Below are 25,826 nucleotides of genomic sequence, written 5' to 3' on the forward strand. Positions count from 1 at the left end.
AGAAGAATAGAGGACCATACAAATTATAGACTTTGCTCATTTGACTTCAGTCTTTTTTATTCTAATTACAATCTAAATTATATCTAGGATTTGTTTTACTTCCAGACTAGAAAGCTTTTAATTAATATCACAGCTGTCCACATACCATCAGAAGTCCACCAAGTCACTTGATGCCTTACTACAGCGAATATGTACCTACAAGAATTCTTTTGTTCCTCTAAGCAGGGACAGATTTTCAGACAGAAGTGCCTGCCCAGATGGTTAGCAACACAGACACGATAGCTTCATGTACACAGACCACAGCCTCACTTCTGCAGGCTTACATCTAAACAACTGCCCAAACACCTAACCCAAATTTTCAATTCACACTACAAGCCCTCAAGAAATTTTATTCAAAAGATTTCCTTTCTTTTCTTTGCAGTGGTGTACGCTTATCCCCTCTTCACCCAGAGGCAAAGCAATGCTAAGGGAGGTCCCTTCCGTGCTCTCTGTAGGCAGAAAAAGGGTCCTGCTAATTTGCACCCAGTGTCACACAGCCGTATACTACGCACACCCCTACGTCCGCATCAGCACACCTTCAAGTAATGCGCGCCGACAGCAAGGCACACTGATACAGAGCACAGATATAACCAGCACAAGTAACAGCTCTAGAATATTGGTTTAAAATGTCAGTTCTTCCTCCCCATCTGCACTTGGTATCACAACATTTCAATGAATTCATCTTTCAGTAGCTGCACATAACAAGTGACAACTTAATTTAAATCTATATTAATAAAAGACGAGTTACGCACGCACCCACTGTTGATTGCCTATCTTCCATGTTAGCCACATGTTCAAAGCCATTATGTTGGTTTCAAAAATAAGCCACATTTGGAACAAAAAAAAGAAGTATACTGGCCATCATTCAGCTTCATCTTTTAATTTGGTGTTAGCAACCTGTGTTGGATGCAGAGCTCCTGTCCAATGCTTATAGCTTGGCCTTAGCTGTACAACCAAGATTTTAATTTATCTTATTGCATTTTGTTTTAATTTTTAACAACATTCTCAGACATCCTTGTTAGAAAAGCAAAATCAACAGGAGACTGGACTGCCATTAACCTTTGGTTGTAATATCATGAACAGTCCTTAAAGCAGTTACACAAGATGACATAAGTGGCTAAGTGTTTCAGGAAATCTGAAGGACTGTGAAATTTTGTCTCTTAAGACTCAGGGGTCTGAGTGGACTCAAGACCTTTCCCCCTCGCTCAGCTGGAAAGTTTTTACCATAAACCCAATTAAACACTTTTTTTTTTTTTTTCTTTTTTGGTTGGTTGGTTTGGCTTCTTTTTTTTTTTTTTAAGAGAAATAAAAAAGACAGAGATTAGGAATTGCAAACCTCTACAATTACAGAAGCGATTAATCAAGTTCAGCTTGAAAAAAAAGCTCTGTAAAATCAGAGGTCAGAGCTTAGCTTAGGTCCCTCTTGTAAAGTCTAGAAAAAAAACCTGCAAGAGTTACTATGCCTTTCTGAGGGGTAAAATTGAATTAAGCCACTTAATTTCCTGACTGAAAAAAAAAAAAGAAAAGAAACCCAAACTTCAGGGCATGCAATGCCAGGGCAGTGTAGAAGCAGGCTCTTGGGGTAGGCAGCTCAGCAGCAGACATGGTCGGGAGCAGAAATTGCCAGTCCTTGCCAGCTGCTTGCTAAGCAGCTGCAGGAGTGACACCGAGTACAATGGTGTCACTTTGGATTAAATGCTGCGTACGTGAATGCGTAACGCAGCCAGATGTTTGGGGCTGAACTCTCTTTTCTGTTGCATGGTCGTGAGTGCTATTGTGCAAGCGATGTTGAGGCATTTACTTAAACTCAAACAGTTGGCCCGGAATGCACACTGTTACACCCCTACCCATTTACCTTTGGGACATCACTGCCTTGTAATCCTTCTTGTGTTTATCTCTGCGGCATCTCTGACAGGGACAGAAATTATAATACATTTTTATTTTATTTTATTTTATTTTATTTTATTTTATTTTATTTTATTTTATTTTATTTTATTTTATTTTATTTTATTATTTTATTTTATTATTTTATTTTATTATTTTATTTTATTTAATTTTTTTAAACCTGGGGAAGATGCCACCAGAGAGCTAAGGCCCACATTCCCAAAGGCTTTTCAGAGCCTAAGTAAATGGCCAGAGTAAGCCAGAAAATATCTGTCAGGGCTGGAAACTTAATCCAGGTTCTCAAAGGAAAAATTGCTGCTGCAACCAGGGGTTGTCCTTTCAGCCTGAGTCTCCTGACACAGGCCTTCCACAGGAAGCCCACAGACTGGATTTTGACCACTGCTGAGCATCACCTTCTCTCTCTCTTTTTTTTTTTTTTTTTTTTTTTTTTGCTGTGGCCTATTGAGTACAATATTATGATGCTCTGAGTGCAGCCAAAGCACATTTCCTACTAGCTTATTCTGCAGTATACATTTGACAAGAACAAAGCCATCAACAAAACTCAGGTACTTCTATAGCACGTGTGTTTCAGCACCACACAAAGCTGAAAGCCTGAAACGCTGCCATCGAAGGCAGCCGGTCAGAGCTGGGCCTTGCTCAGCCTTTGACGGGCAGTCACAGAAGCAGCTCTGTGATCAGCAGCTTTCGCACACCCAGGGTCTCGCTGGCAGCCTGCTTGCAGGCTGGTTACAAGGAGCCTGCAGACAGCCTGTCAGCGCCCAGAGCTGCCTGATGCCATGCCAATGCCACACTAGGCCGCCCTCACCGCATCGTGGCACTCAAAGCCCAGAAGTGCATGGGGCAAGGCAGCATGTGCCCCAGGCAAGCCGTGGCTGAGTACCCACAGTGTGCCGAGCCCATCGCTGCTCTCTGCCATGGACGGCTTCATATGCTCCTCGAGAAGGCTTCTGGCTATGCCCGCAGCTGTGGCCAACAGGTTTGAACCAAGTCTGGGTGGCAAGGTTGGGCAGCACCCGCACCCGGTAGTCAAGAAGGATCTGCCATGCTGTATCCCTCTTACAGGTGCCCACTACTTGCCCTCTGCAGCTCCCGGATTTGTGGAGACCTGCCAAATCCCTGCTCTGTCCTCCCCAAATACCCCCGAGTTTAACAGTCTACTGATGGCGGGAGGTGCTGTCTGTGGCAGCAGGGACTCTGCAGTTGATCCAAACCTGCTGAAGATGATACAAAGCCTTGTGCCAATCCCGGCAGGTTTCAGAGGGAAGCCTGGGAAATTCTGTCCCTGTTTGTTGACTCAAATTATAGTCGTGGGGTAGGAAACAGGATCACCTCCTCTTGATTAGAAAAAAGACATTTCTGCTTCCTGTGATTTATATGCACTGTTCCCACATTAAAACTGTCACCTGGATGATTGATTCCTGAAATTTGCTACATCACATTTCCTTTTGATGCTGCCTACTGAAAACAACTGCTTTCCCCAGCTAACAAGTCATTCATTACAACTATAGTAATGAGCCTAATTGAATTATATAAACAGAAGAAGATACTTTAAATGTACCACGTATTTCACACTGCCTTTCAACATTTTTTTTTTCCTTTTGCTCCCTTAGTGTTCTGTAAGTAATAAACTGCTGCTCACTTTGAACGCTGAAACTAAACTTTATTTATTTCCTCACATTCGTTGCTGCTGGGTGTGCACACAGACACATATTCCTCTGTTACTACAGGTCTGCATGTGCATGCTCGCCTGCTGCTTTGACTTCTGCAGAAACACTGACAACTCGTAAGGACATCAACACCATCCTGAGATAATGCGTGTATACAAAACAGGAGCAAGTTTCCACATAAACAATTGTACTGAGGATTGCAATGAACACTGCAAAGCCTACTTCATGTTATGAGCAAGAATATGTCCATGTCTTTGTTAGCGTGTTTGACACAACTGCTGCACTTCTCTTAACGTCTGGGTGAGTTTGCACCAATTGCTCTTATTGAAAAGTATATGGCCACCACAAATTCCTGATGAAATTTTATCCCCTTTACACTGAAACCATCAGGTGGGCCGGTAATCCCAGGAAGGCAGTTCTAACAAATGGGAAACTCATACCATGAGGATAAAACCCTAAAACCCAGATAGGAACTGGTGGGTTGCAAACCTACACACAGACAAAATCTCACTGGTATCAGGGGACCTATATCAGGGGACCCCATATTTTGGGTGTTTGGGGAAAAGCCCATCTTACTCTTACGGTAAGGCAGATTTACACATATACAACTCATTGTCCACACTCCTTGTTATATGTTCTTGCAATTAACTGCAAAAAACCTGCTCAGTTTGCAGTGCCTGTTTTCATTTCCTATATTCAAGCACTAACCAGAGCTCCCAGCAAAGAAGGTCTTAACAAACCCATGAGTGCTGGGACACTGCGGGGGGTGGGGGGGGGAGGAAGGACAATTGTAGGCCAGTATAGGAGAATTAAGGCAACTCCACCTCAGGGCGGGAGAGAAATGCATTCTGGATAGAAGACAGACTGAGAGCTTAAAAAAAAGCACAGAAAGGGGTGTAAATGTTGACCAAGACAAGTTGCAGATGTACTGGGAGAAGGAATATTAGAACTGACCTTAAGCAGTATGGAGCAGTCTGAGCCTACAAGACCATGTCTTTTTCATACCAACCCACTAAAGTGTTATTATTTAACTACACTGTTAAAGACAGCCATATAACGCTTCTCCGTGAAAGATGAAATAAGAGCACTACAATTATTAAAAAGACACAAAAGCAAAGAGCATTACTCACCCGCAATATTTCTTCCACACAGCTGGAGTCATTGGGAAGGGTAACCTAGGTTTAAAGAAAAAAAGAAATGTTTAGTCAGGCACTGGATGCAAAGTTCAGTGGCTAACTATACAGGTGAAGAGCTAACAAGAAACTTCCTCTGTTTGAAGACTGCTGTATCCATGCTTGCTGCCTACCAAATTTTCCCGTTCAGATCAACAAAAATCATCAGCAGGACTCATTTTGACACTTGGGTGTTTTTTGTTTTTTTTCTTTTGCAGTGCTTTGTGCTAGGAATGACACTTTTGAAGCAATAAAGTACTCTGATTTCCTCACAGTTGAGAACTGGCACAAGAAATGCCTGAAACTTCAGTAATTGAAGAAGATCCCACTGTTACTCCTATCAGCAACCTTCAGAGAAAACACGAGGCTTGGTTTAACGTGCAGCAGGCTGCGGTGAAGGACAGAGGTGGTAACACTTAGGAGAAAGCTGTTATCATCAACTATCTTATCCTACAGTTTAATACGCTAACAGCCAAGACGGCTCTTAAAACTTGAACACATACTGTAGTAAAATACTGGTTGGACTATAAGGGCAGCTGCTGATTTTGTTGTCCCTCACTTCATTGGCCTGTTCCAGGTTAAGTATCATGTAAAGGCTGAACAGCACACAGGAATCCAGCTCAAGAGGCTTGACAGATATCCCTTCTCCCCTTAGAAAGACGCGTTATGCTGATGTGCACAACCAGACTCATGCACACACACAATGCTGCCCTTAACTTCTTCCAATTTAATATACTCATTTAAATGGTAGCTATAGCATTTGCCACAATCCCTCACTGCAAGGTTATTAAACAGCACAAAAGCTCTAAATACTGTGAACAATTATGTAAACAACTGACAGACATGACCTGTATGTGCAACCATTTTGCAGTATGTGCAGCTATTTACAATGGATTGCTATCATGGCCGTGGAGCAGGGGAGGAAGAGACAATACCTGGGGGGGAAGTACCAAAAAACAAGTATAAATATTGAGTAAGGCTTTTCCACCCCTTGGTGAGTAGCTTGGTGATGGACACTCATGACTTAAATTAATCCCTGTCATCCTAATCTGCTACAGAGCTTGACCAAAACATGACCATGTCTTTCCTCCTAGATTTCAACTAGCATTACTCTTCAAGAATGAATTCCTACAGCTACAAAAGTCAAAGACCAAGAAGATCTATTAGGTCACCACGTTCATTCCCTACTACTGTAGCACACTTTCCCCATATTTTCTAGTACTATGTCTAGTCTAACTCAAAATCTGTAGGGAAATGGATCTCCTATTCCTTCATTTAATAAAATGTGGAGTAGTGTTTTAATCTATTTGGCCCCTTTTTGTGATAACTAGTTAAAGCTCTGCTTTCAGAGTCACCTCAGCCTGTCTGTAGAGCCCTTCCAACTACTTACTTCCCTTTTCACTTACACCATGCATAGATATGTAGAATTATAGTCTGCTTTTTCTGAATATTTTATGTTCAACTTTTAGCTTCTTTCCCAATAAGATTTTCCATTCCCTGGGCTTATTTCTCCACTGTTTTCTGAATTTCCAACAGTTCATCAATATCTAGAAAAAGATGTACTGAAGTGAACATGACCACCCTGGAGGAATATCAGTGATTGTCAGCAAGTACAGATTATCATTTTCCATAATGCCATTTAAAAACACTCATCCAAAGAAAGAAAGAGACTTATCTTTTGTCCCAGTTTTTACTCTACTCAAATTCTACCCAACAACCCTAGGCTGAAAGCTTCCAGTGGACGGTCAGCATTAACTGCCATAGGCATGGATTCCTCCTTCATACTGCATTTCTTGGTATTCCAGCACTTCATTGTCCCTCCCTTGATACACTCAATTAAATTTTCCTTAAATCACTTTTTTTCCTCTCAATGTCTCTAAGTTCTTTGCTAATCTGTGTTTTCCATACCTCATATATAACTTCCCTTTCAGAGAGAAATACAGTTAAATAAAATATCCCTCAGATTAGCAAACATGGGTATTACTGCAATGTGTAGTGGGATAACAGAAGTACATATGTCTCTAATACACTCCTGATATTTTTTCATTGAAAAATTAGTATGTTGGAATATGAGAAAACAAAACAAGTATTCCCCCAACAAGCTCACAGCATACACACCAACCACAAAATCTCTCACAGCAGTAACAGGAGCAGCTCAAAATCCAGCTGAGGTGGTCAGACTGGGAAAAATGAGAGCAGCAGAGGTACAGCAGCCCTCTCTTTACATCTCTCTCCTCCCTCCTGTTACACGTGCCATTTTCAATGGTTAGCCCCAACACCGTGTGTATTCCTTTGTTTAAAAATGTCATAATTGTGCCACGGCCTGAACACAGGGCAGACCACGCTCTTACTTGCTTCACAGAGCTCTCCCAACCCACAGCCCTGTTTAAGTTTATGTTACTCCAGAACTAATGATGATGATAATAATAAACATACCATTCTACTTTAATAAAGCCCACTATATATTATGCAATCACAACCAGCTTCTGCTGGCAGCACTTGCTAATAACTTTAAATGTTCATGCATCAATTTAATTGTGTTAATGGCAAAGAAGATTTTAATGGCTTGACAGAACTTTTGTTCCCTTTGGCACTGCTTTGTTTTGAATCACTGGTATTAAAGTAATGCAAGATGTCAAAGTGCTGTGATTGTCATATAGGGAGATCCAAGTAGGAGCTAGCACAAAGAAGAAAACATTTAGATTGATGCAAACATTAAAAGAATAATTATTACAACATGGCTATCAGAGAGAAGATCAATGTAAGAGTCTTTCAGTACGTTACTATTAATGGATTTCTCAAGAAATGAGACCATTTTTCTAAATCCATGCTGCAGTTGCACATTCGAAGAGACTTGAAAGACGCAGGCCTATTAGAGACTTAGAAAACCCCAGGGAAAAAAAAAAAAAGGAAAAAGCAACCTTCCAACCTTTCAAAGTATGAATCAAAAATTGCAGGTTAATTGCCTATAAACATTTGCATTCAGCAAACAAGTGCAAGCAGGCCCACATGGCCCACCACAGACTGATCAGGAGAGAGTGAACCACAGTAAATGGTGTATTCATCACCTACCCAAGCACTAGTGCTGTAACAAATTGTTTGTACAATTGCCATATTCATCCAGGAGTTTAATCAAGATTGGACATCCCATGCTACTACTTTCCTAATTTAATAAAAATTGAGCTGTTAGAAAATATTATGTGATTTTCCACCCTCTCTCTTTGTTAGCTTTCATCAGTTACCAGATTCCAGTCAGAGGACCAGAACTTTCATTTCTGCATGCTTTTGGTGCTTCTCGTCCCATGTGAGCAGTGTGGTCTAACCCAGCCAAAAGGACAGGTTCCAGGATTTTTGCCTCCCTATGACTGAGCAGTTACACCTCACATCATGAGCTCCCCTCTCAGCCAGCACGAGCTCCGGATTGAAGAACAGTTAATATTACATAAGCTGCAGATTTAAGTCCTGAGGTAATGTAACTTCAATCAAAACAAAAAGATTTCACAACAGCTACATGCTACACTGAACTTATCTTTCAATTTCATTTTAATCTGGCAAAACTCTTTTGCATCAAAATGCTTCATGTTTGCTTTTAGATATTGCTTCCAGCCTTAAAAAAGGGAAAAGAAAAAAAAAAAAAAAAGAAAAGAAAAAAAGAAGGAAAGAAAGAAAAGGTCATATGGTCAAAATCTACCAGCTAGCATTATAAGGCTCTCTTCACATTTCAGTCTCATAAGAGAAAGAACAGAACTTAAATGACGTGGAACCAAAGGCTTAATGTATGGCTTGGACGGCTCAGTGCTAAACTTTAAAGAGAGGGAAGGAGGGCAGAAATATAAGAGTGAGGGCATAATAGCTTTAATGTTATGCAGATCAAGTGACATTGGGTGAATGGTTACAATATCTGATGAGTCATGTTGATCTAACCTTCCATTTATTCATTCATCAGTTCCTTGACCACTCTTACCTCCTGGACAATTTATAACCTGCATGAGATCAGATTTTGTTTTTGTGGCCATAGAAAAGTCACATAAGGTCTCTTTTCTCTTTTTCTTTTCTGTCTGCATTTTACACCAGACAGCAGGCGTTTCTTGAAAATGTTAGCAACAAAATCTTCCAAAAGACATAACAGAAAAGTCTTAAAACTTCAAATGTGGAGCTAAAAAGCAGAAATGAATCATGCCTTTGCCAGAACTGACTGACCACATTTTCATCTGAATAAACTGTTTGGGAATAATCCCTCTGGCTCTAGTGGTTCACAACTGGCATTCAACAAGTTCTTATTCTCTTGTTCTTGTTCTTATCTTTGTTTTATCGGAAAGACAAATGTAGCATGTTATGTGATTGTAGGAATCCACTCCCACCTCCTGCATATATGAGCACCTATGTGCTTGTACATCACGAGCTCCACTCGCACTGTCACTTTCTTTATCAAAGGACCCATTCTGACTCTGGGCAGATGAAGCTCACAGTACTGTTTACTCCTTTGAACAAAAATTGATTTTTCACTTGCTAGTAAGAAAAGATCCTGTGCATGAGCCTTGATTGATCATTTCCAGTGTGCGCCACACAGTATTAAGAAGAAAACACTTAGAAAACCAGAAGCAGCAAAAACAGGTCTGTCAGCAGAACCTCATCCTACAAATGCCTTCAACTCCTGCCAGGCTTCCGAGGAACAGACAGTACTTGTTTGTTTGTTTGTTTTTTAAAATATATTTTTACAGGTAGGACAGCTTTCCACCACCAGCTTTCCTCTGACAGCTATCAGTACCTGCTTGCGTGTTCAGGGTTCGTTTCCCCTCTTTAGTCATTCCCTACATCTTTTCTAGACTTACCCTTTTTCAGATAGCCACCTGCCCCTCAGCTGTGATCTGGCTATCTGTTTCTCCTCCTGAGGAAGACTGTTTCACATTTACTTAAAGTTAACTTCATACCACTGCACAGAGCCCACTGTTCTCATCTCCTTGGGTTTTACAATTCATGCTTTTGTCTGCTTCCTGCCTTGTTAATATTTTGTCCCCAAAGGGTCATTCATGTTAAAGACACCTGAAATAGATGTCAAGCTAATCTCACTTGCTGGATGGATCTTGGCTCTTCCTTACTAGCATTAGTGCAAATGGGCATGAATGGGAGCAGCAAAAGAGCAAGGAATGAATATTGCAGCCTAAATGGTACTTTTTTTTTGGGGATGTATTTGATATTCATGAGGTTATCACCAACATATATTAGTACTGTATGTTTGGGCTCTAGAGGAAACTGAATGAAGTCAAACATGGTGCTATTAAAAAAAGAGAAAATAGCTCCTTTGGTATTCAAATACATATATGTGTTTTTCACAGGGTTATTAATTCTCAAGGGAGTCATTTGTGGGCTCCAAATAATGTATATTCACTGTTTTCCTTCAGTACCTCCACCATCCTGGAACCAAAGTACCATGAGAAGACTACGTTTCCCATTATTTCAACCCAAAAAGTATCTCCTGGGGCTTATTAAAAGGTCTGTGAAAATATATACTTTGTATATATAAAGAAATTGAGAGAGAAAGAAAAACTATTGCCTAAAACAAAATACAGAGAGCTGCTCCTCTGTTCCACCTAATACAAACACTGCACTGTGAAGAGGTTGTGTGTGTCAAACAGGCATTTACTGGGGAACCTGGGAACAAGGAAAAGTTTTAAGGAGTGGACCAAGTTAATTCATGTATTGAGGCAGGACAGCCTGGCCTGCAGTCAGTGCTGCTTTTTCAGTGCTGGATGGAGAAATATGTGCCTCTTCCCTCGAGTAAAGCACATTTAGCTAGGAAAAATAACTTACTAGTGTGGTCCAAACTGTGACTGAATCAGACTCCTGCTTACTTTAGTGAACTTCTCTTAAAGGTCTCTAGTTGAGAAGCCAGAACTGCCCACAATGGGTACCTTCAGCTTTATACAAAAGCCAATGACTCCAACACACTCCCCTGCAGTCCCTTAAGTAAAAAAGGAGCCGCTACACCAACCTGGGGCACAGAGGTGCTACCCCACAATCTGGAAGGCATTACAGGTCCCTACAATGAGCTCAGCTTACAACAACCTCCCAGTCGGAGCAACCTCAACTGCAAGGACGACATTTTTTCTCTGGCATTTAGTTCTGCAACAGCAACCTTTAAGCTGGGCTGACCTGGATGTGACGATTATATTTTCCGTGTTCTTCCCAGTGCGTGTTCTATTTAGCCCATTTTTTCTTTTTCATTTCTTTGATGTTGTCTTTTAAAAATACTATTTCAATGTGGATCAGCATGAAATAGTCTCCATGAAAGCACAATATGCTGATGTTCAATTTAAACTCAATGGTTCTCCATTATTTTCATGCAGCAAATTGCCAAACTCTATTAGAGAGAGAAACCTGATAAAGTGATCTCTCACTTCAGGGTCTCCTGGGAGTAAGGCTGCACGTTTTACTTATGGAATATTCTGAATGCAGTATTTTAGAGGCTTGCCGTGATGCTAATACCAGAGTAACCGGTAATGTCGGTATGCAGCCAGGTCCAGCAAAAGTGCCATTTGCAGTATGTTTGATTTGTGACCAAAATATTGACTGCTTGCATAGAGGCTGGCGCATCCTATTTAATATTGACAAAGAACAAACAAATTGGGAACTTAATAGTCTTCCTTCCTTCCTTTCTCTCTCTCTTGTTCTCTTTCCTCAGTTTCCCCTCTCTTCCTCCCTCTCTTTCTCTTTCTCCGTCCCATCCTCCTTCACCCTCCAATGACTGCAAGTACTCATTTGCTTATATAATGTAAGTACCTTCTCTTATGTACCTTATTCTGGGAGCGGTTACCTTATATGTTTCCATTAAATTGATGATAAAAAGCACACTGACCTAAAACGCCACTGTGCACTTGTCCACTTTAAACATCAAAGCCTGCCTAGCAGACTATGCAACCCTCTGGTGCGGTGAGATATATGGTGTGGCAGAAATAAAGATCAAGTGTCTGCTTCTTGTCTTACTTCTACCAGTGTGAATGAAATCTAACTCCTCTGAAGACAGTGAAGCAGCTCAAGTACAAAAGGAGCGTGAAGTGAGTTTGGCTTCCAAGTCTATTTGCTCTCAGTTATAGTAATGTAAATGAGAAGCTGTATTTATTCTCAGCGTAACCCTTTGAGTAGAACCTCTTGGAAATCATTCAAAGTCCCTCGACTCTACAGACACAACCATCTAAATTTAATACAACTTGGAACTGGATCTCTTTTAAATCTATTTTACATTAGCGTAATTTAGGGCCTATTCCCCGCGCAGGCCAGGCAGAGAGCAAGCAGAACCAGGCAGCGTTGTGTGACGCGGCTGAAGTAGCAGCGAAGCCGTCGGGTCAGGCTGTGGCACTTGTGACACTAAAGCTCCACTGATGTCAGTGTGGTTGCATCAGTGTAACCTGAAGCATTATTTGACCTCGTGAATTCAGACTATAGCATTTCTTTTGGGCTTTTAAAGAGGAACCTTTTTAAGCATCTATTTACATTTGACAGCATCTCTCCCGTGGCTGCAGGAGCACAGCGGGCAGCTGTGCTGGTTATCTGCTCCACTTCATTTTTTTAACCAGGTATGAATATCCTCACGGAAAAGCCTTCTCCTGGGTTTAATTTGTACAGCAGTTTGCACAGTTGCAAGGCCAATGCTGGGGCCCAAATTAATTGCTCAAAGCTTGTTCGCAAATTGCTGGTTTTCCTACGGCCCTCCACCACAGCCACAACTTGCAAATCGCATCCTCAGCGCGGCTTTTCAAACCAGAAGGCCAGAACTGAAAGGGCAAGGACACGGTCTTGCCCAGGGGGGGAACACGGCAAATGTATTTTGAAATATCTTCAAGTTGAACTAACAGCATGCCTTTTAGCACAACTAGTCCACACATATTCTTTTCTTACATAAACTTCAATCAAATAAATGGAGTTCCTATGTGAAATAAAAGCCATTTTCTTTTTATTAAGAACAACAAAATAGCACAAGTGATGATTAAGACTTTATTGGGATCTGATCCAAACCCAGACTACATTAAGAGTCAGATCTTATGCTCATTAAATAGTAAAACATGATTATCCCAACTGCCACCGAACGTCGTGGTTATCATACAAAAAGGGAGGTAAAATAATGCTTTTTGGACAGCACAGAACTTAGAACAGAGAAAATCTGATTTTGAATGGGATCTTTATGACCTCCCTTTTAGTTACATTTCTAATTAAAATGCTTTGATCTATTAATGCCAAGGGACGCTGCTAAATGTATTCAATACAGAAGTCGCATACTTTTCCTGAGCTCCCAAAATCTCTCAGATCTGTATGCACTTACGTTATGTGCAGTTAAACTGCTCGCTAAAATGAAAAGATATCTAAGAATAACTCACTTCCATTAGATTTATAAATCACATTAATTAATTCTACATCTCCAGTGGTGTGGAGACCAAACTCTAATGCGAGATCTAATTAAAGAAAAGGGGGAAAAAAATTGGAATTGAAACACAGAAGTAACTGTTTAGCCTCAAATTAATGAGGCGCTATGCTAAGCAAGAATGTCCATAAATCCCTAATGAGGATTTTAAACACATTAAAACTTCCTAATACAAAGTGTTTGCCTTCCTTTTATCCAATAACAAATAAGCCAATAATTTTCTGCCTCTAAATGACACTATTAACTGTCATGGCATGTTTTATTTGACAAACCCTCCATTCAAATACAGTAAAACCAATTAATTTGCCTGCTGTGAAATGTGTTTCTTGATAGCTTTTATGTGATTTTTCTTCTCAAAGAAATGTAAATAGGAGGTCAATGTAGGTGCCTGATTTTGCTTAAAAATATGCCGCAATAACTATAGATTTTCTAGTCAGTTTGCATTTCAAATGAATTGAAAGATAACCTCCATTTTCAGGTCATCAATCACATAATGGTCTCCTGATAAGTAAACAGTTACAGAGTAATAGTTTTATTACTAGGGAAATGGTCCCATATTTGAGCTGTGATAGTTGCAAAATTACCACTTTGTTCCGTTATAAATAATGGTTGGCAATCCCGGTGCTTGGCCTGCCTGCCTCCCTTATCAGCTGCCGAGGGCTGCTCCGGCACCCACCGCCGTCAGCCCAGCCAAGTGCCCTGGTGCTGAGGGTTTTCTTTCTTCGTGTGTCGCAGCTGAACTCTGATTATTTCAACTGCGAGTGTGGCGATGTGTTACCTTTTTTTTTTTTTTTTTGTCAGAAAAATCTATAGAACAAATAAAAGATAATTCTGCGGTTTCAGTGTTCCCCTGGGCCCCACTTAATAGATCTCGGTTAGCAGAGAAAAGCAAGACCGTGTTACCGCTGCTCCACAATTACGGCGTCTCTGAAGCTCTGAAGCTCCTCTAAGGTTTTGTTACTGGGATGATCAGCCTACTAAAAAGTACACATTTTATACTTCAGAAATACACTGTTTTTCGGTCTGTGCCCACTACGTGAACTGAGCTGCATTGTAAATCGAAGGCAAAATAGAGGATAATGCATGGCATGCCATGCTTTATGGGGCCTAACTGAATGCCAATTAATCTTTACAACATATGTACAGTTCCATCAGCTCCCGTAGTGTATCGTGATCACATGGAGACTGTGGTTTATTTGCCTTAAGATGGAAACACAACTTGAAAAAAACACCACGCAACATACCATACATACACACGCGCAGAAGGAACAGGGAATAAAATAAAACAAAGATGCCTACCAGTGCTGAAAAGGACAAAGTGCTCACTTAATTAATCATCTGCAAGAGATTACCAACCAGTACTTATGTACTATACCATGACAGCCAATTTCCAATCTGCACTATCTTGTATGTGTTCCCTATTGAAGGAAGCAAAGGAAATCTGCAACCTAACTCCAAAAAGTAGTGCCAACATCTCCTGACACGTGAGCAGTGTTTGTGAGAGGTGAGGCTGGGACAAACCCAAGGCAGTGAAAGCGCTCTGCAGCTCTGGCTGCCATCATCTCCATCACCGAAACACACCAATGCAAGCCCTTTATTTATTCCTTTTCCCAACAGAAACTGCTGAAATATTTGTCATAGTGACCCTTCCTCAGGGATGTCTTGGGAAGTAATTTATATATTATCATATTCGATTTATATATATATATATCCCCAACTAAGGGACAAAATGCATTTCACAAATGTATGCATTTTGTTTGTTAACTACAATTCCATTTAGTAAGTTCAGGAATTGAATGGCAGCAGTTTCCAAAAGTGAATTGAAGAGACCCCTTGTCTTGCCTAAACAGTGACAAAGCCACGTTCTTTCTATACACTCTCAACTAATAAAATTCCTAAATTAAACTTAAATTAAACCTTTAAATTAAAATATTTGAGTGAGAACTACATTTGGCATAGCCATATATTAAGGAATCAATTTAATGATGGATGCAAGCTTTTGAGCTTAAGATACTGCACACTGTGACCCCTATTTTCTTCACTTTGAAATCCAGAGTTCCTAAAGTCTGACCTAAGCTCCACCTCTCCTGAATGCAGCAGTCTGCATCTAATTTTGCTGATAAAATGTAAATAAAAATGATTTATATTTTTGCAAAGGATCTTATATGATATCCCCCATCAACAACTTTTACATCTACTTCTTAATCGAGACATTGAATTGGGCTAAGACCACCTGACATTATTTCACTTCTGACCTTTTCAACTGTCAAAGCAGACAGATTTTTATCCTACAAGATTCGAGCCAAAGCCTCAAAGGTGCAGTGCCAGAGCATTAATCCATTTCACTAGACAGTCATTGAAATTATAATTCAAAGTTCAACTTACTTTAGCATTTTATGCTGAAATACTTTTGGCAGCCCAGGGCAGAAAGTCGAAATCTGGTTTCCAATGGAGACCATTTCCAATGGTTTCTAAATGTTGGCAGCGAAATTCCTTATTGTCAAAGAGATCAGCAGATGCCGGCTTCCATTAATTTACTTTCTGTGACTGCTGCTCACTTCAGGAAGCCCTTCTTTACCTAAGGATGTTGACCTGCTGCCGGATCCCATCAGAAACGGACTAGAAAAGACACTGATATATTAGGAGACTGGGGACACTGCAGGGAAATTCCCTCCAGCAGCCGGGGCAGATCTCATCCCTCCATTTATTCTGACTGATGCCATAAGCAGAAAAACAAATCTGCACAGAAGACATAATGTAGATCTGTAAAAGCTCCCAACTCAAGCTAAATAAACTGACCCATATGTATTAAACTATCAAGGGGAACTCCAAAATCTGAAAGGACCGGTAGGCAGCTTTTCCTCTTCACAAGCAGGTTGTCATAACGGGGAAAAGACTTTTGAATCTGAAAATAACATCACCGTCTTAAGTAGTCAGTGGGCTGTAAATCCTTTGTTCTGGTATTCTGGAGCTGCCCAGAGGTCTTTGGCCAGGAAGTTCCCTATAAATAACAGTTTATTATTCTTAGACTTATCGCAAAAGCTATCTAAACAAGTATTTAAGTTAACTTAGAGGACATGTTTCATTAAAACCTAAATGTCTTTTTTCTTCATTTTTACAGTTGGGGCTGGCTAGTAATTCTTGGCATCTTATCCAGATGCTAAAAAGTTTCCTTTTTGGGAGCAGGAAGGGGAAACAGGCAACATGAGATCTAATATAAATTACACAAGGATTATTATTACGTTTTTTCCTCAACATTTTCAGAAGTACTATTGTGCTTGTTCTGCCCATATCTGCACAAGGACCCCTAAATAGCTAATACAAAGATATTTGCATCTTCACTCAAAGCACTGAGAAATAATGCTGCAGCAGTGTGTGAGTGATGGGAAGAAAACAGCAATGAGAAACTATAACAAATAAAAAGAAACTATGCAGGCTGACGTGGGGGGACAAAGATACACAGTTCTCATTAGTGCCGATGGGACTTGAAAAGCTACGTGGCCGTGCACTGCCATGAAGATCTGCCTAGAAGACTGCATTAGCTGGGTGCACGCGGGGTCTCCTTGAGGTGCAGCAATCTCCAGGCTCAGCGCTCAAAGTCAGACTGTTAACGCAAGGAGAAAACAGACTGACTCTCAGGCAATGCAAATCTCACAGAAGGGCATCTGAGGCAAGTACCAGAATTGCATGATACCTAAGGGACATCAGCAGTGACATTAGCCAGCCCTCTGTACCCTTGGAGAGGGTGTTTTGTCACTTGATGCTTTGGCACCTTTGATTAACCGAGGTGTCTGCACGTATGCACCCTACGTGTGTGTGCACATGGGTGTACATGCATGGAACTACATTTCCACATTTTTCTCCTTCCCTTTCTTCCTGCTTAGATCTTGGTGTCAAAGGAGATCCACTGATCTATGGCCCAGTGCTGGCACTATTTCACACACAGCACGACACCTCCTGCGGTAGATCTGTTTGCATCCAGGCCCTGACACGGCACAGGTAGCAATTGCTCTTCAGATTCCTGCCTGGACTATTACCTTCGATCTATGGTTTGCTGCACTCCTCAATCCACAGATGCTGTCATTGATCCAATGCACAGCTCCCATTGCCTACAATGGGATCAAGGACACAGGCCCTTTAACGGTCAGCTTTCCTAGGAAAATAGTTAATTTCAAGCAGTTTCATTACAAACTTTTTGATAATAACCTGTCAAAACTGAATAAAGTACAAAATAGCAGAATTTTGAAATGTCAGGGACAGAGAGGACTCGGGAATCTATATTCTCGTTTTGCTCCAGAGGTGTACTGCAGCTTCAGGCAAGTTAATTAACTCCCAAAGTCCTTCGTTTGTGCATCTGTATAAATACAGTAAGCAACGCCTAACTAGTCACCTACTAGTTAGAGCAGGAAAGCAGTGGCTTGGCGATCCTCAGCAGGATGGTGTCACACAGGAGTGACAGATATACAGAAAACCGTACACAACTGGAGATTCCTGACTGCTGTAAATGTCAATCCTCAATAAATGGTTTGACCTTTTTTTTCTATTATTTCCATTTTATAACTGAAACCAGGTCTGACACAGTGAGCGTTTCAGGGGAATAAATGCAGCTTGGGGCTGACTCCGCAGTCTCGTGTCTCACATCACCCCCTTGAAATGCAATGATCTCCCCAGAAACACAATGCTGCCTTGGTACTTAAGCCCCAAGGACCTCCCAGCATCAGTTCCTGGCTGACCTCACAAGGCAATGAGCCCATTATCAGCACGTCTCTATAAGCCAACAAGGTTTCTTTTAGTGGAACTGCTTAAAGCATGGAGCTGCTTGATCTTCGAGAAGTTATTCTTTAGGCATTTAATTGAGATCTTCCGTGGGCAGAGTCACCTCCTGGATGAACCCACTTGTGCGCTGACTACACAGACAGGCCGGGGTCACCGGTCTGCTTAATCGGGGTGGCTCAGCTAAGGACTGGAAGTTAGGTGAAATAAATATGGATCACAAAACCCACAACTGTGCGCTGCAGCTCGTGAGCCAGGCTCAACGCGCAGTGTAGAAATGGAAACAGATGGGCAATAAATTCGCCATCAGACAGTGGCTTGGGGATCTGCAGGCAGGACCGAGAGCCAACCACTCCTGTGAAGCTAGACAATGAGCAATTTGCTGTCTAATGATAGCTGCGAATTTGAGGGAGGAAGGGGAATTGCTTTGATTTGGAGTTAACATTTTAAAAACTTCGCAGAAAGCTGAAAATTTGAAATTGTTCGCTTTGTGTTCAGTTTAAAAACGTCACTGTCAAAAATGGATCTCTGTCCTATGGGTTACAGCCTTGTAAAACATTTTCATTAAGGAAACAAAACAAAATAATGGCAGAAGCTTTACAAAGAAACAACACAGAATTTGTTTTAAAAAATTAGGGAAATGCCTAAATTGTTTAATTCCAATTTTCACAATTTCTCTGAATTTTTAAAACCCAATAAAAAAATTATATTAGCAGAAGTAACATAACTGCTAAATTTGAATTTCCATTGCAGAAACCGCGTGTCCCAAGTTGGTGAGGCTGAATTACAGCCTTCCCTCACCTGCAGCTTTGGCAATGGGCTATCAGAAAACCCAGTTTGCCTTCCACAGACGTCTTGGTTCATTAAAATTTCAGAAGTGTTGCAAAATTATCGTGTTTTTTTTTTTGGTGGTTTATTTATTTATTTTTAAACCAATTTCTGTTTGCATGCTACCAGTAAGTTCAACAAAAAGAAATGAAGAGACTCTCTGAAATGAACAAACTGACAAATTTTCCCATTGGCTTATCCAGGGAACAGCCACATTTTAACCGGCTGAAAGGAAAAAAGCTGTCATCTCTGAAACGGCCAGAAGAGAGAAAATGCTGGCAGAATGATGTCTTCCTAGGTGAGGAGAGTCCAAGACTTAATTCCATGTGTCAGGGCAAGATAACACACAGCCACACGCATATGATCTCATCAGCCCTTCAGGAGACAGGATTTTACTTGATGTTTTGTAATGTTATTTTAGAGACTTTCTTAATATGTTTTCAGAACAAACAACAAGGAAAAAATGCCGTGTAAACCTCAATCTGGATACCACTTAAAGGGATTTGCGATCATTATAATCAAAGTAATCACAGCATTATTAATCACAATAGGAAAAAAAAACAGAAACCACCAGCAGGAACTCCATGTTTGCATTTGCTTCATAGCACCGGGGCTTACATCTCTCCCTCTCTGATGTCTGTGTGCACCTTCACACGTTATTTGCTTTTATATATGGGTGCACCCTGTGGGCCAGCAGTGTACCCAGCACCTATCTGCTCGGGGTGTTCCTCAACCCAACCTGAACTGCTCTCCTTGGGGACGCCAGGCACTGGTTCCCCAGCTCCTTCAGGCAAACCTGATCCTGTTCTTGTCACCGTCCCCACCACCGTCAGGCTTCACAAGCACGGCAGTACAACATGAGCAGCCTCTGGCAAATTTCCTTTTGGGTCCAGCTCGAGCAACCTGCGAGCCCTACAACCGGAGCTGGCTGCACCAGGAAAAGGGGCCATGCTGGTTTGGAAAGTTCCCTTCTAACCAGCAAAGGCTGCAAACCTGGGGCCCAATTCTTCATTGCAGCTTGACAGCTGGAAGGGAGGCCCAAAGCAGGTAGAAATTACGCTGGACAAGACCCTCTCCTTGCAGGAGTTTGCTGCAGGAGAGCTGGCTGCGGGCCCCACCGTGCCACGCGTGGGTCCCCATCCCTGCGCCCCACAGGGAGCTGCTCCCTCTGTGAGCTGCACCCCGGTGCCCGCCTGGCCCCACAGCCATCAGCCGCTGCCTGCAGCCACCCACAGCCTGCCCTCCCTCCCGTGGGGCCAGGAAAGCCAAAAAAAAACAAACCCAGAGCTTTATTTTAAGCCAGGAAAGCTTCAATTCTGTAAAGCCTGACAGCGAGTTGCGCTCCCAGCTAAGCCATCAGCATTTTCAAGCCTTAGGTAGATGGATAGCTCCTTGTGTGTTTTTATATATAATGTCATATGTATTTGTAAATACGCGGATGATTTCCATACACACCCACCAGCCACACAATGCAATAATAAATTATTCCAATAAATGGCATTACTCGAAGAAAGCAACAAGGATAAATATAATTGCACAAGGTCTAAACAGGATGTAAATCAGCATTTAAAAAAAAAGCAAGTTAACGTGAAGCTGTTTACTCCTAGAGAATCTCCACTGCTCTAACATTTCAGCAATAGCCTCCAGTCGTGAGTGTGCTGCAGGAAGTAACAGAGAGCAGTTCAGCAGATGAAACAAAGAGGACCTAATTACCATGCGAAGCACAACATCCTTCAGATGTGATGAGAAACGTGACTGCATGAAAAACTGGTCCTGGGGAAATTTCAAAATATGACCACCCAAGCATAAAGAAGAGAGTGGTGAAAACCAGAGAGGCTGCAACATGAGGCTATAGTATTTCTATACAAAGAGTATTAGTTTAAACACACGCACATACAGAGATTGTGTACATATACACAGCTATATGCCGGCACACAAATACAAGGAACTATGTGATTGTGGGTGAAAGCAATAAACATATAAAAGCTTTCAAGCCATATGCTGCATATTAATAAAAAATCACATAAATTCTTTGTATGTTGATCCATGGAGTTTCTTGAGGGAAAAACAAACAAACAACCAAATGCATGAAAAGCAACCGATCACCCTGACAGCCCAGCCCCATCCTTCCATTTTCATCTTACTCGATCATTTAATATTCATTTTTGTCTACAATTCCACATTTTGAATGTAAATAATTTATGAATATTGGCCATAAATTATTATTATTTTTTTTTGTAGAGAGGATGAACACAGATAGTAAGCACTGACTTTTTTTGAGGAAGGGAAAACCTGGTTCTCAGTTACAGGTGGGGAAGTATTATCATTTGCAAACAACTTTGAAGCCACGAGGGAGAAGGCACTGGCTTGTGCCCCAGCCAGGCTCAGCACCGCTCCCCAGCACTGGCTGCCCAGGGGCCATGCAGTTCTCCCCTCCCTGCTGCTGGGAGCCCACACCCATCTGGCACCAGCCCAGCTGGGAAGAATGAGTGCCCCATCAGTGGCACAATGTGAGATTATGTTCAGGGATGGCCATTCCCCCAAGAAGGAAATGCAGTCTACCATTTCCAAGTTTGGCCTCCCAAAAAGCATCACCCTGAAAATCAGCGTCACCCTTTCGCTGGAGGACCCATGCAAGGCAGCTGCCAACCTCTCAGTTCATCCCTCCAGCCCCGGGGCAGGTGAAGCTGGTGGTGCATCCTGAAAGGCTGCTCCAAGTGTGCAAAAACTGAGAGTTCGTAAATTCCTCAGCACGATCAATACTGCTCTCCAGCCCCAGATTCCCTTTATCAATGACAGCCTCTCTCGTTGTACTGATTAGAGATCCTACATCTTTTTATCACAAAGAACATGACAACTACACCCTATCTATAGCTTTGTGATTTACAGCAATTGATGCGCTATCATAATTGCATTAGTGCAATGATAGCTTTTGGGCGTTACTCAAGCAGCTGAATTTAAAGTATGGTTGCATTTGTGACATAAACTGACAAGCAAAATCTGATGTTTGAATCCAGCACTGGCTTTAACCCATTTAGCTTTGTACATCTCCCTCTCGTTAGCTGCATGGATAAACCGTTCTTCTCCTGCCCCACCAATTCTAATGATAGGAAAAATGAAAGCTGACCTGTGGACTAAACAGAGAAGCCAGAAGCCCCATGATGGTGTTGTCTGGTGTATTTGTTAACAGACAGAAAATAGGTTTGGGGAACAACATCCCACTCTTCTAATAAAGTATCAACTGCTGTTGCTGTGAGTGGGTGGATTGCAGCTCAGCCAGTACAGCCCTTGTTTTGAAAATTTTAGATGACTTCCCAGTTTATCTGATACAATCATTTAAACACTGATGCTTCTTTTTAATTTCAGGGGATTTGTTTGTCTTATTTTTAGCCCAGTTCCTGATAGAAATGAAACACCTACAGACAGCACTTGTGGGAGTCTAAAATAATGCGTGTTTGTGCTCTCATTTAAAAAGGGTGTTCAGCTCACCCCTGCTGTCCAGCATCAAGGTCAAAAGATAAGGAAACTCTTCCGAGTTTGAAAAGAAGGCAGTGGGGGATAGGAGAGGGGCCCCACTGCTGTCCCATTACAGGAAAAGCTAATAAAGCTCACCCTTTGTAAGATATCAGAGGATCCGCATGAGAGAGAGACATTACAAGCCAGGATTCATTAGCTCCTCTGCTCACCGAGTGATTTCTTTTTACAACAGAACAGAAGATTTCAGTCTCCTGAGCTGAAAGAAAGCACGGGCTGGCAGGGAAGAATGAGAATAGATGAAAAGCAGCTTCTTCTTATCTCTTTCTAAATATTACCATACGAAGTACTGGCTCACATGCCCCCGGCAGCATCCCACCTACCAGCACTCGAAACAATGAGCAAGTGCCAGCACTGGTGCCTGCTACCTGCAAGCGATGGCAGCCAATTGAGGACAGCTTGCACCGCTGTCCAAAGCCTGACCTAATGCTGACGTGGTCTTCTTCAGAGGCCTTGGTTCAGCTCCCTGCTCTGCCAGAGGCTTCTTGTTGGAGCCCGGGAGATCGCACCCTCTGGCCTTCAGTTTCTAGCTGAATGTGGGGCCGATGGCACAGTGTCACCAGGAACCAAAAGCCACAAGCCTGATATGCCGTGAGACAGCAAGGACACTAACAGTGGCCTACATCTCCGTGACAGAAGCCTCCAAAGCACAATGCTGCGTCCGTGTTTATGCAGCTGAGAGCTGCCAAGCGCAGCCTGGCACCAGGCCTGGCACACTCGGCGTTTGTCACAGCACGGGGCAGGGCTGGCACCACTCCTCCGGCCACTGCGGCCACGCAGAGCAAGGCCCTGAGTGCCCGGCCCTGCTCCAGCCCCGCGGCAGGACAGGGGGGACACAGGGAGAACTGCAGGGCGAATTTCAGTGTCTTCAGCATGAGACCTCAGAGTTAACCTACCTCCCTTTATACTACAGTCAGTTAACACGCAACATCCAGGTGATGTTGCTGAATATTTTTGAATCACCGAGGGCTATCGGGGCCTGCAGGCAGGAGCTGGTGACACCGCGATGCTCGGCCCTCCTTCCCCAGCACAGCTCCCTGGCAGGAGGACCCCGGCCACAGACTGCTTTCCAGGGCAGCTGCACTGCACTTCTGCCTGGCCCCTTGTACCGCTTGAGCTGTGGTTTCATGGCAAGCCAGGTGCCCCACGCAGGCACAGGAGCTGTGCTGTGGCCCAGCTGGACTGGTGCTCTCGCCCAGCCTCTCATCTCAAGGCCCCACTGACAAGCATTGACTGAGCGGCTAAGCCCAGATTTAAGGACCTTGCTTTAGGCAGCTGCTGTATCCTTTCCAGTCCGGATATTCTGCTTCTGGATACAGCTCCCAAGGATAAACAACTGTTGTAATCACAGTGAAATAAATACTTTATTACAGTTGAATAATGTTGTTTCTAATTACAGTATCATTGATGTATTTCCCTATTAGAGGAAGATTTCCACTTATTCTTTTTTCATATTTATTTACCCAAAACATAATACTCAGCGTGATGTTTGCAATTGAGCTGCTGCTGCTGGCGTTTCTGCCAGTTTTACAGCTCGGTTGTTAGGCAAAGTTGATCTCATATCTTTCTGAAAAGCAAACAGGTATCAACTTACTCCAGGGAACCGCTCCCTAAAAGGGGCTCTTCTTGTGCCTTTTGGGGTTAACTCCCCTACAACAGCTCTAGCACCTGAGTGGGAACCTTTTCCGAGGAATTAAAAAGCCTCGTGGACTAGGTGTTTAGCTTTGTTCTCAATGCTGAAGTATTGGTCTTCCAAGTAATTTTTCTTATTGGTGCTGCAGGGGAAAATTGGAACGGCTTAAATATGGGACAGAGCTGAATGAACAATGGCTGTGTTTCTGAGTCTGTGCTGTCGGATACCTGCAAAACCCCAGTAACATGCAGCTCAGCTACAGTGGTGTCACATATGCTGGTAACAATAAAAAATACCTGACAAACCTATTCTTCCACCCTACTGATTCCTGTGTGTGAGGTTGTGAGCTCCCACCGACTGCTCCTTCCTGCCTGGCTCCCGCTGTGTTTGGCTGTGTGGATGCCCTCTGAGGGTGTGGGTGATCTGAGATTATCACGGTATTTGTAAAGCTTTCAGGTTACTTCTGGAGTGAGAGAGATATATAGGAAAACAGAGAAACCATTACTATATATTCAGGCAGCTCATCCTCAGGGATCCGCAGCCTGTAGAAAAGCGAAGCTTACGAAGAACAGGATGATGCCAATAAAACTGAGAAGTGCGGCTTAACAGCACAACTCTCAGCAACGATGACAACCCCACAACATAACCTCAGCACACAACCAGGGGATCAGGTTAGCAAACCATTCTGCTGCAAGGGACATCTCCAGAAGCATGCTCAAAACCTGTCAGACCCTTTATACAAGACTCAAGTTCTCCGGGTAAAAAAAATAGGCAGGGAGGAGAGGTTATCTGTCGATCTCCCGTGGCTTTGATACAAGATAGGACTGACATTATACTCATCAACGACACTCATTGACAGAAAGCCTCACTGTCTTTTTTCCCCTACCCTTTGCTTGGACCCGTTGCTACATACGGCATGGAAAAGCTAAGGGGCACTTGATGCACACTAAATGTGCATTAAAACATCTCCAAATACTGAAGAAGTTTGCCGTGCACTTGCCAGGGTTCCCAGCAGACAAGTCAGGACACAGGAGCGCTCAGAGGCATGGGAGCACAGCAATCGCTGGCACAAGAGGGGAGGCAGTGACAACGCTCAGGGACCGGAGAGGACCTGGAGCCTTCTGCAGGTTGTACGGAGAATTGGGAACCGAACCCAGGGCCTGACACCTCCACTGGCGAAATTGCCAGTGACTTCAAACCCCATTGACTCATAACAGCCACAACAATTTACAGCAGCTGAAGACCTGCCCCCAGGAGTCTGCCTTGCAGCCCTCTGCTCTTACTGCTCGAGATCGATGACTCTTACAGGTCAGATTTTTTGTTTTGTTTTGTTAGGCTCAGATTGCTTCTTTGTACACTGCTGAGATCAAATCAATTACTTTCCACTCCAACCATCTGACCAAAGTAATTCTAATGGAGCAGAAAGCAGAAACTCAGATAAAAGAAGGGACAACATATTTTTCACTGTTATCTTTGTGCTGAGCATGATAAAGAAGGGATGAAGGCTGAAATAAAGATCATTCTTAATAATTCCCCCTCACGTAAGAGTAATGATCTTAATTCCCACCCTTTGTCTTTGTTGTTGAGATTGGGGACACGAGTTTAGATGGAAGATGAACCCTATAAGTCTTCAAAGGAAGAGCACTTATAACAGAAATCCCGTTTTCTTGATAATCATATCCAGGAAAACTATTATTTTGGAACATGATTGCATTTTTCAGCTACCTTAATACCATTTTTACTGTTCAGCTGCATGAAAAATTACCTAACCTGTTGGAATGGATTTCTTGACCCACACATAGCTACATTAAAGGGTGTAATTTAATGCAATCTAACTAAATTAGCACCAATTAGACAGG

At 42.4% G+C, this 25,826-nt stretch overlaps 1 protein-coding gene across 7 annotated transcripts in view; it reads right to left on the reverse strand.

The window, feature by feature from the left end:
- Positions 1-25,826, reverse strand: part of AFF2 (ALF transcription elongation factor 2) — a 363,897-nt gene that overhangs the window by 149,079 nt on the left and 188,992 nt on the right. For all 7 annotated transcript variants that reach the window (XM_068697361.1, XM_068697362.1, XM_068697359.1 and 4 more), the window contains exon 4: positions 4,742-4,786. In XM_068697361.1, the coding sequence (XP_068553462.1) occupies positions 4,742-4,786 (45 nt within the window). The remainder of the gene's footprint in view (positions 1-4,741; positions 4,787-25,826) is intronic.

Source organism: Anas acuta, chromosome 13 (genome assembly GCF_963932015.1).
Source record: "Anas acuta chromosome 13, bAnaAcu1.1, whole genome shotgun sequence".
Classification (NCBI taxonomy): domain Eukaryota; kingdom Metazoa; phylum Chordata; class Aves; order Anseriformes; family Anatidae; genus Anas; species Anas acuta.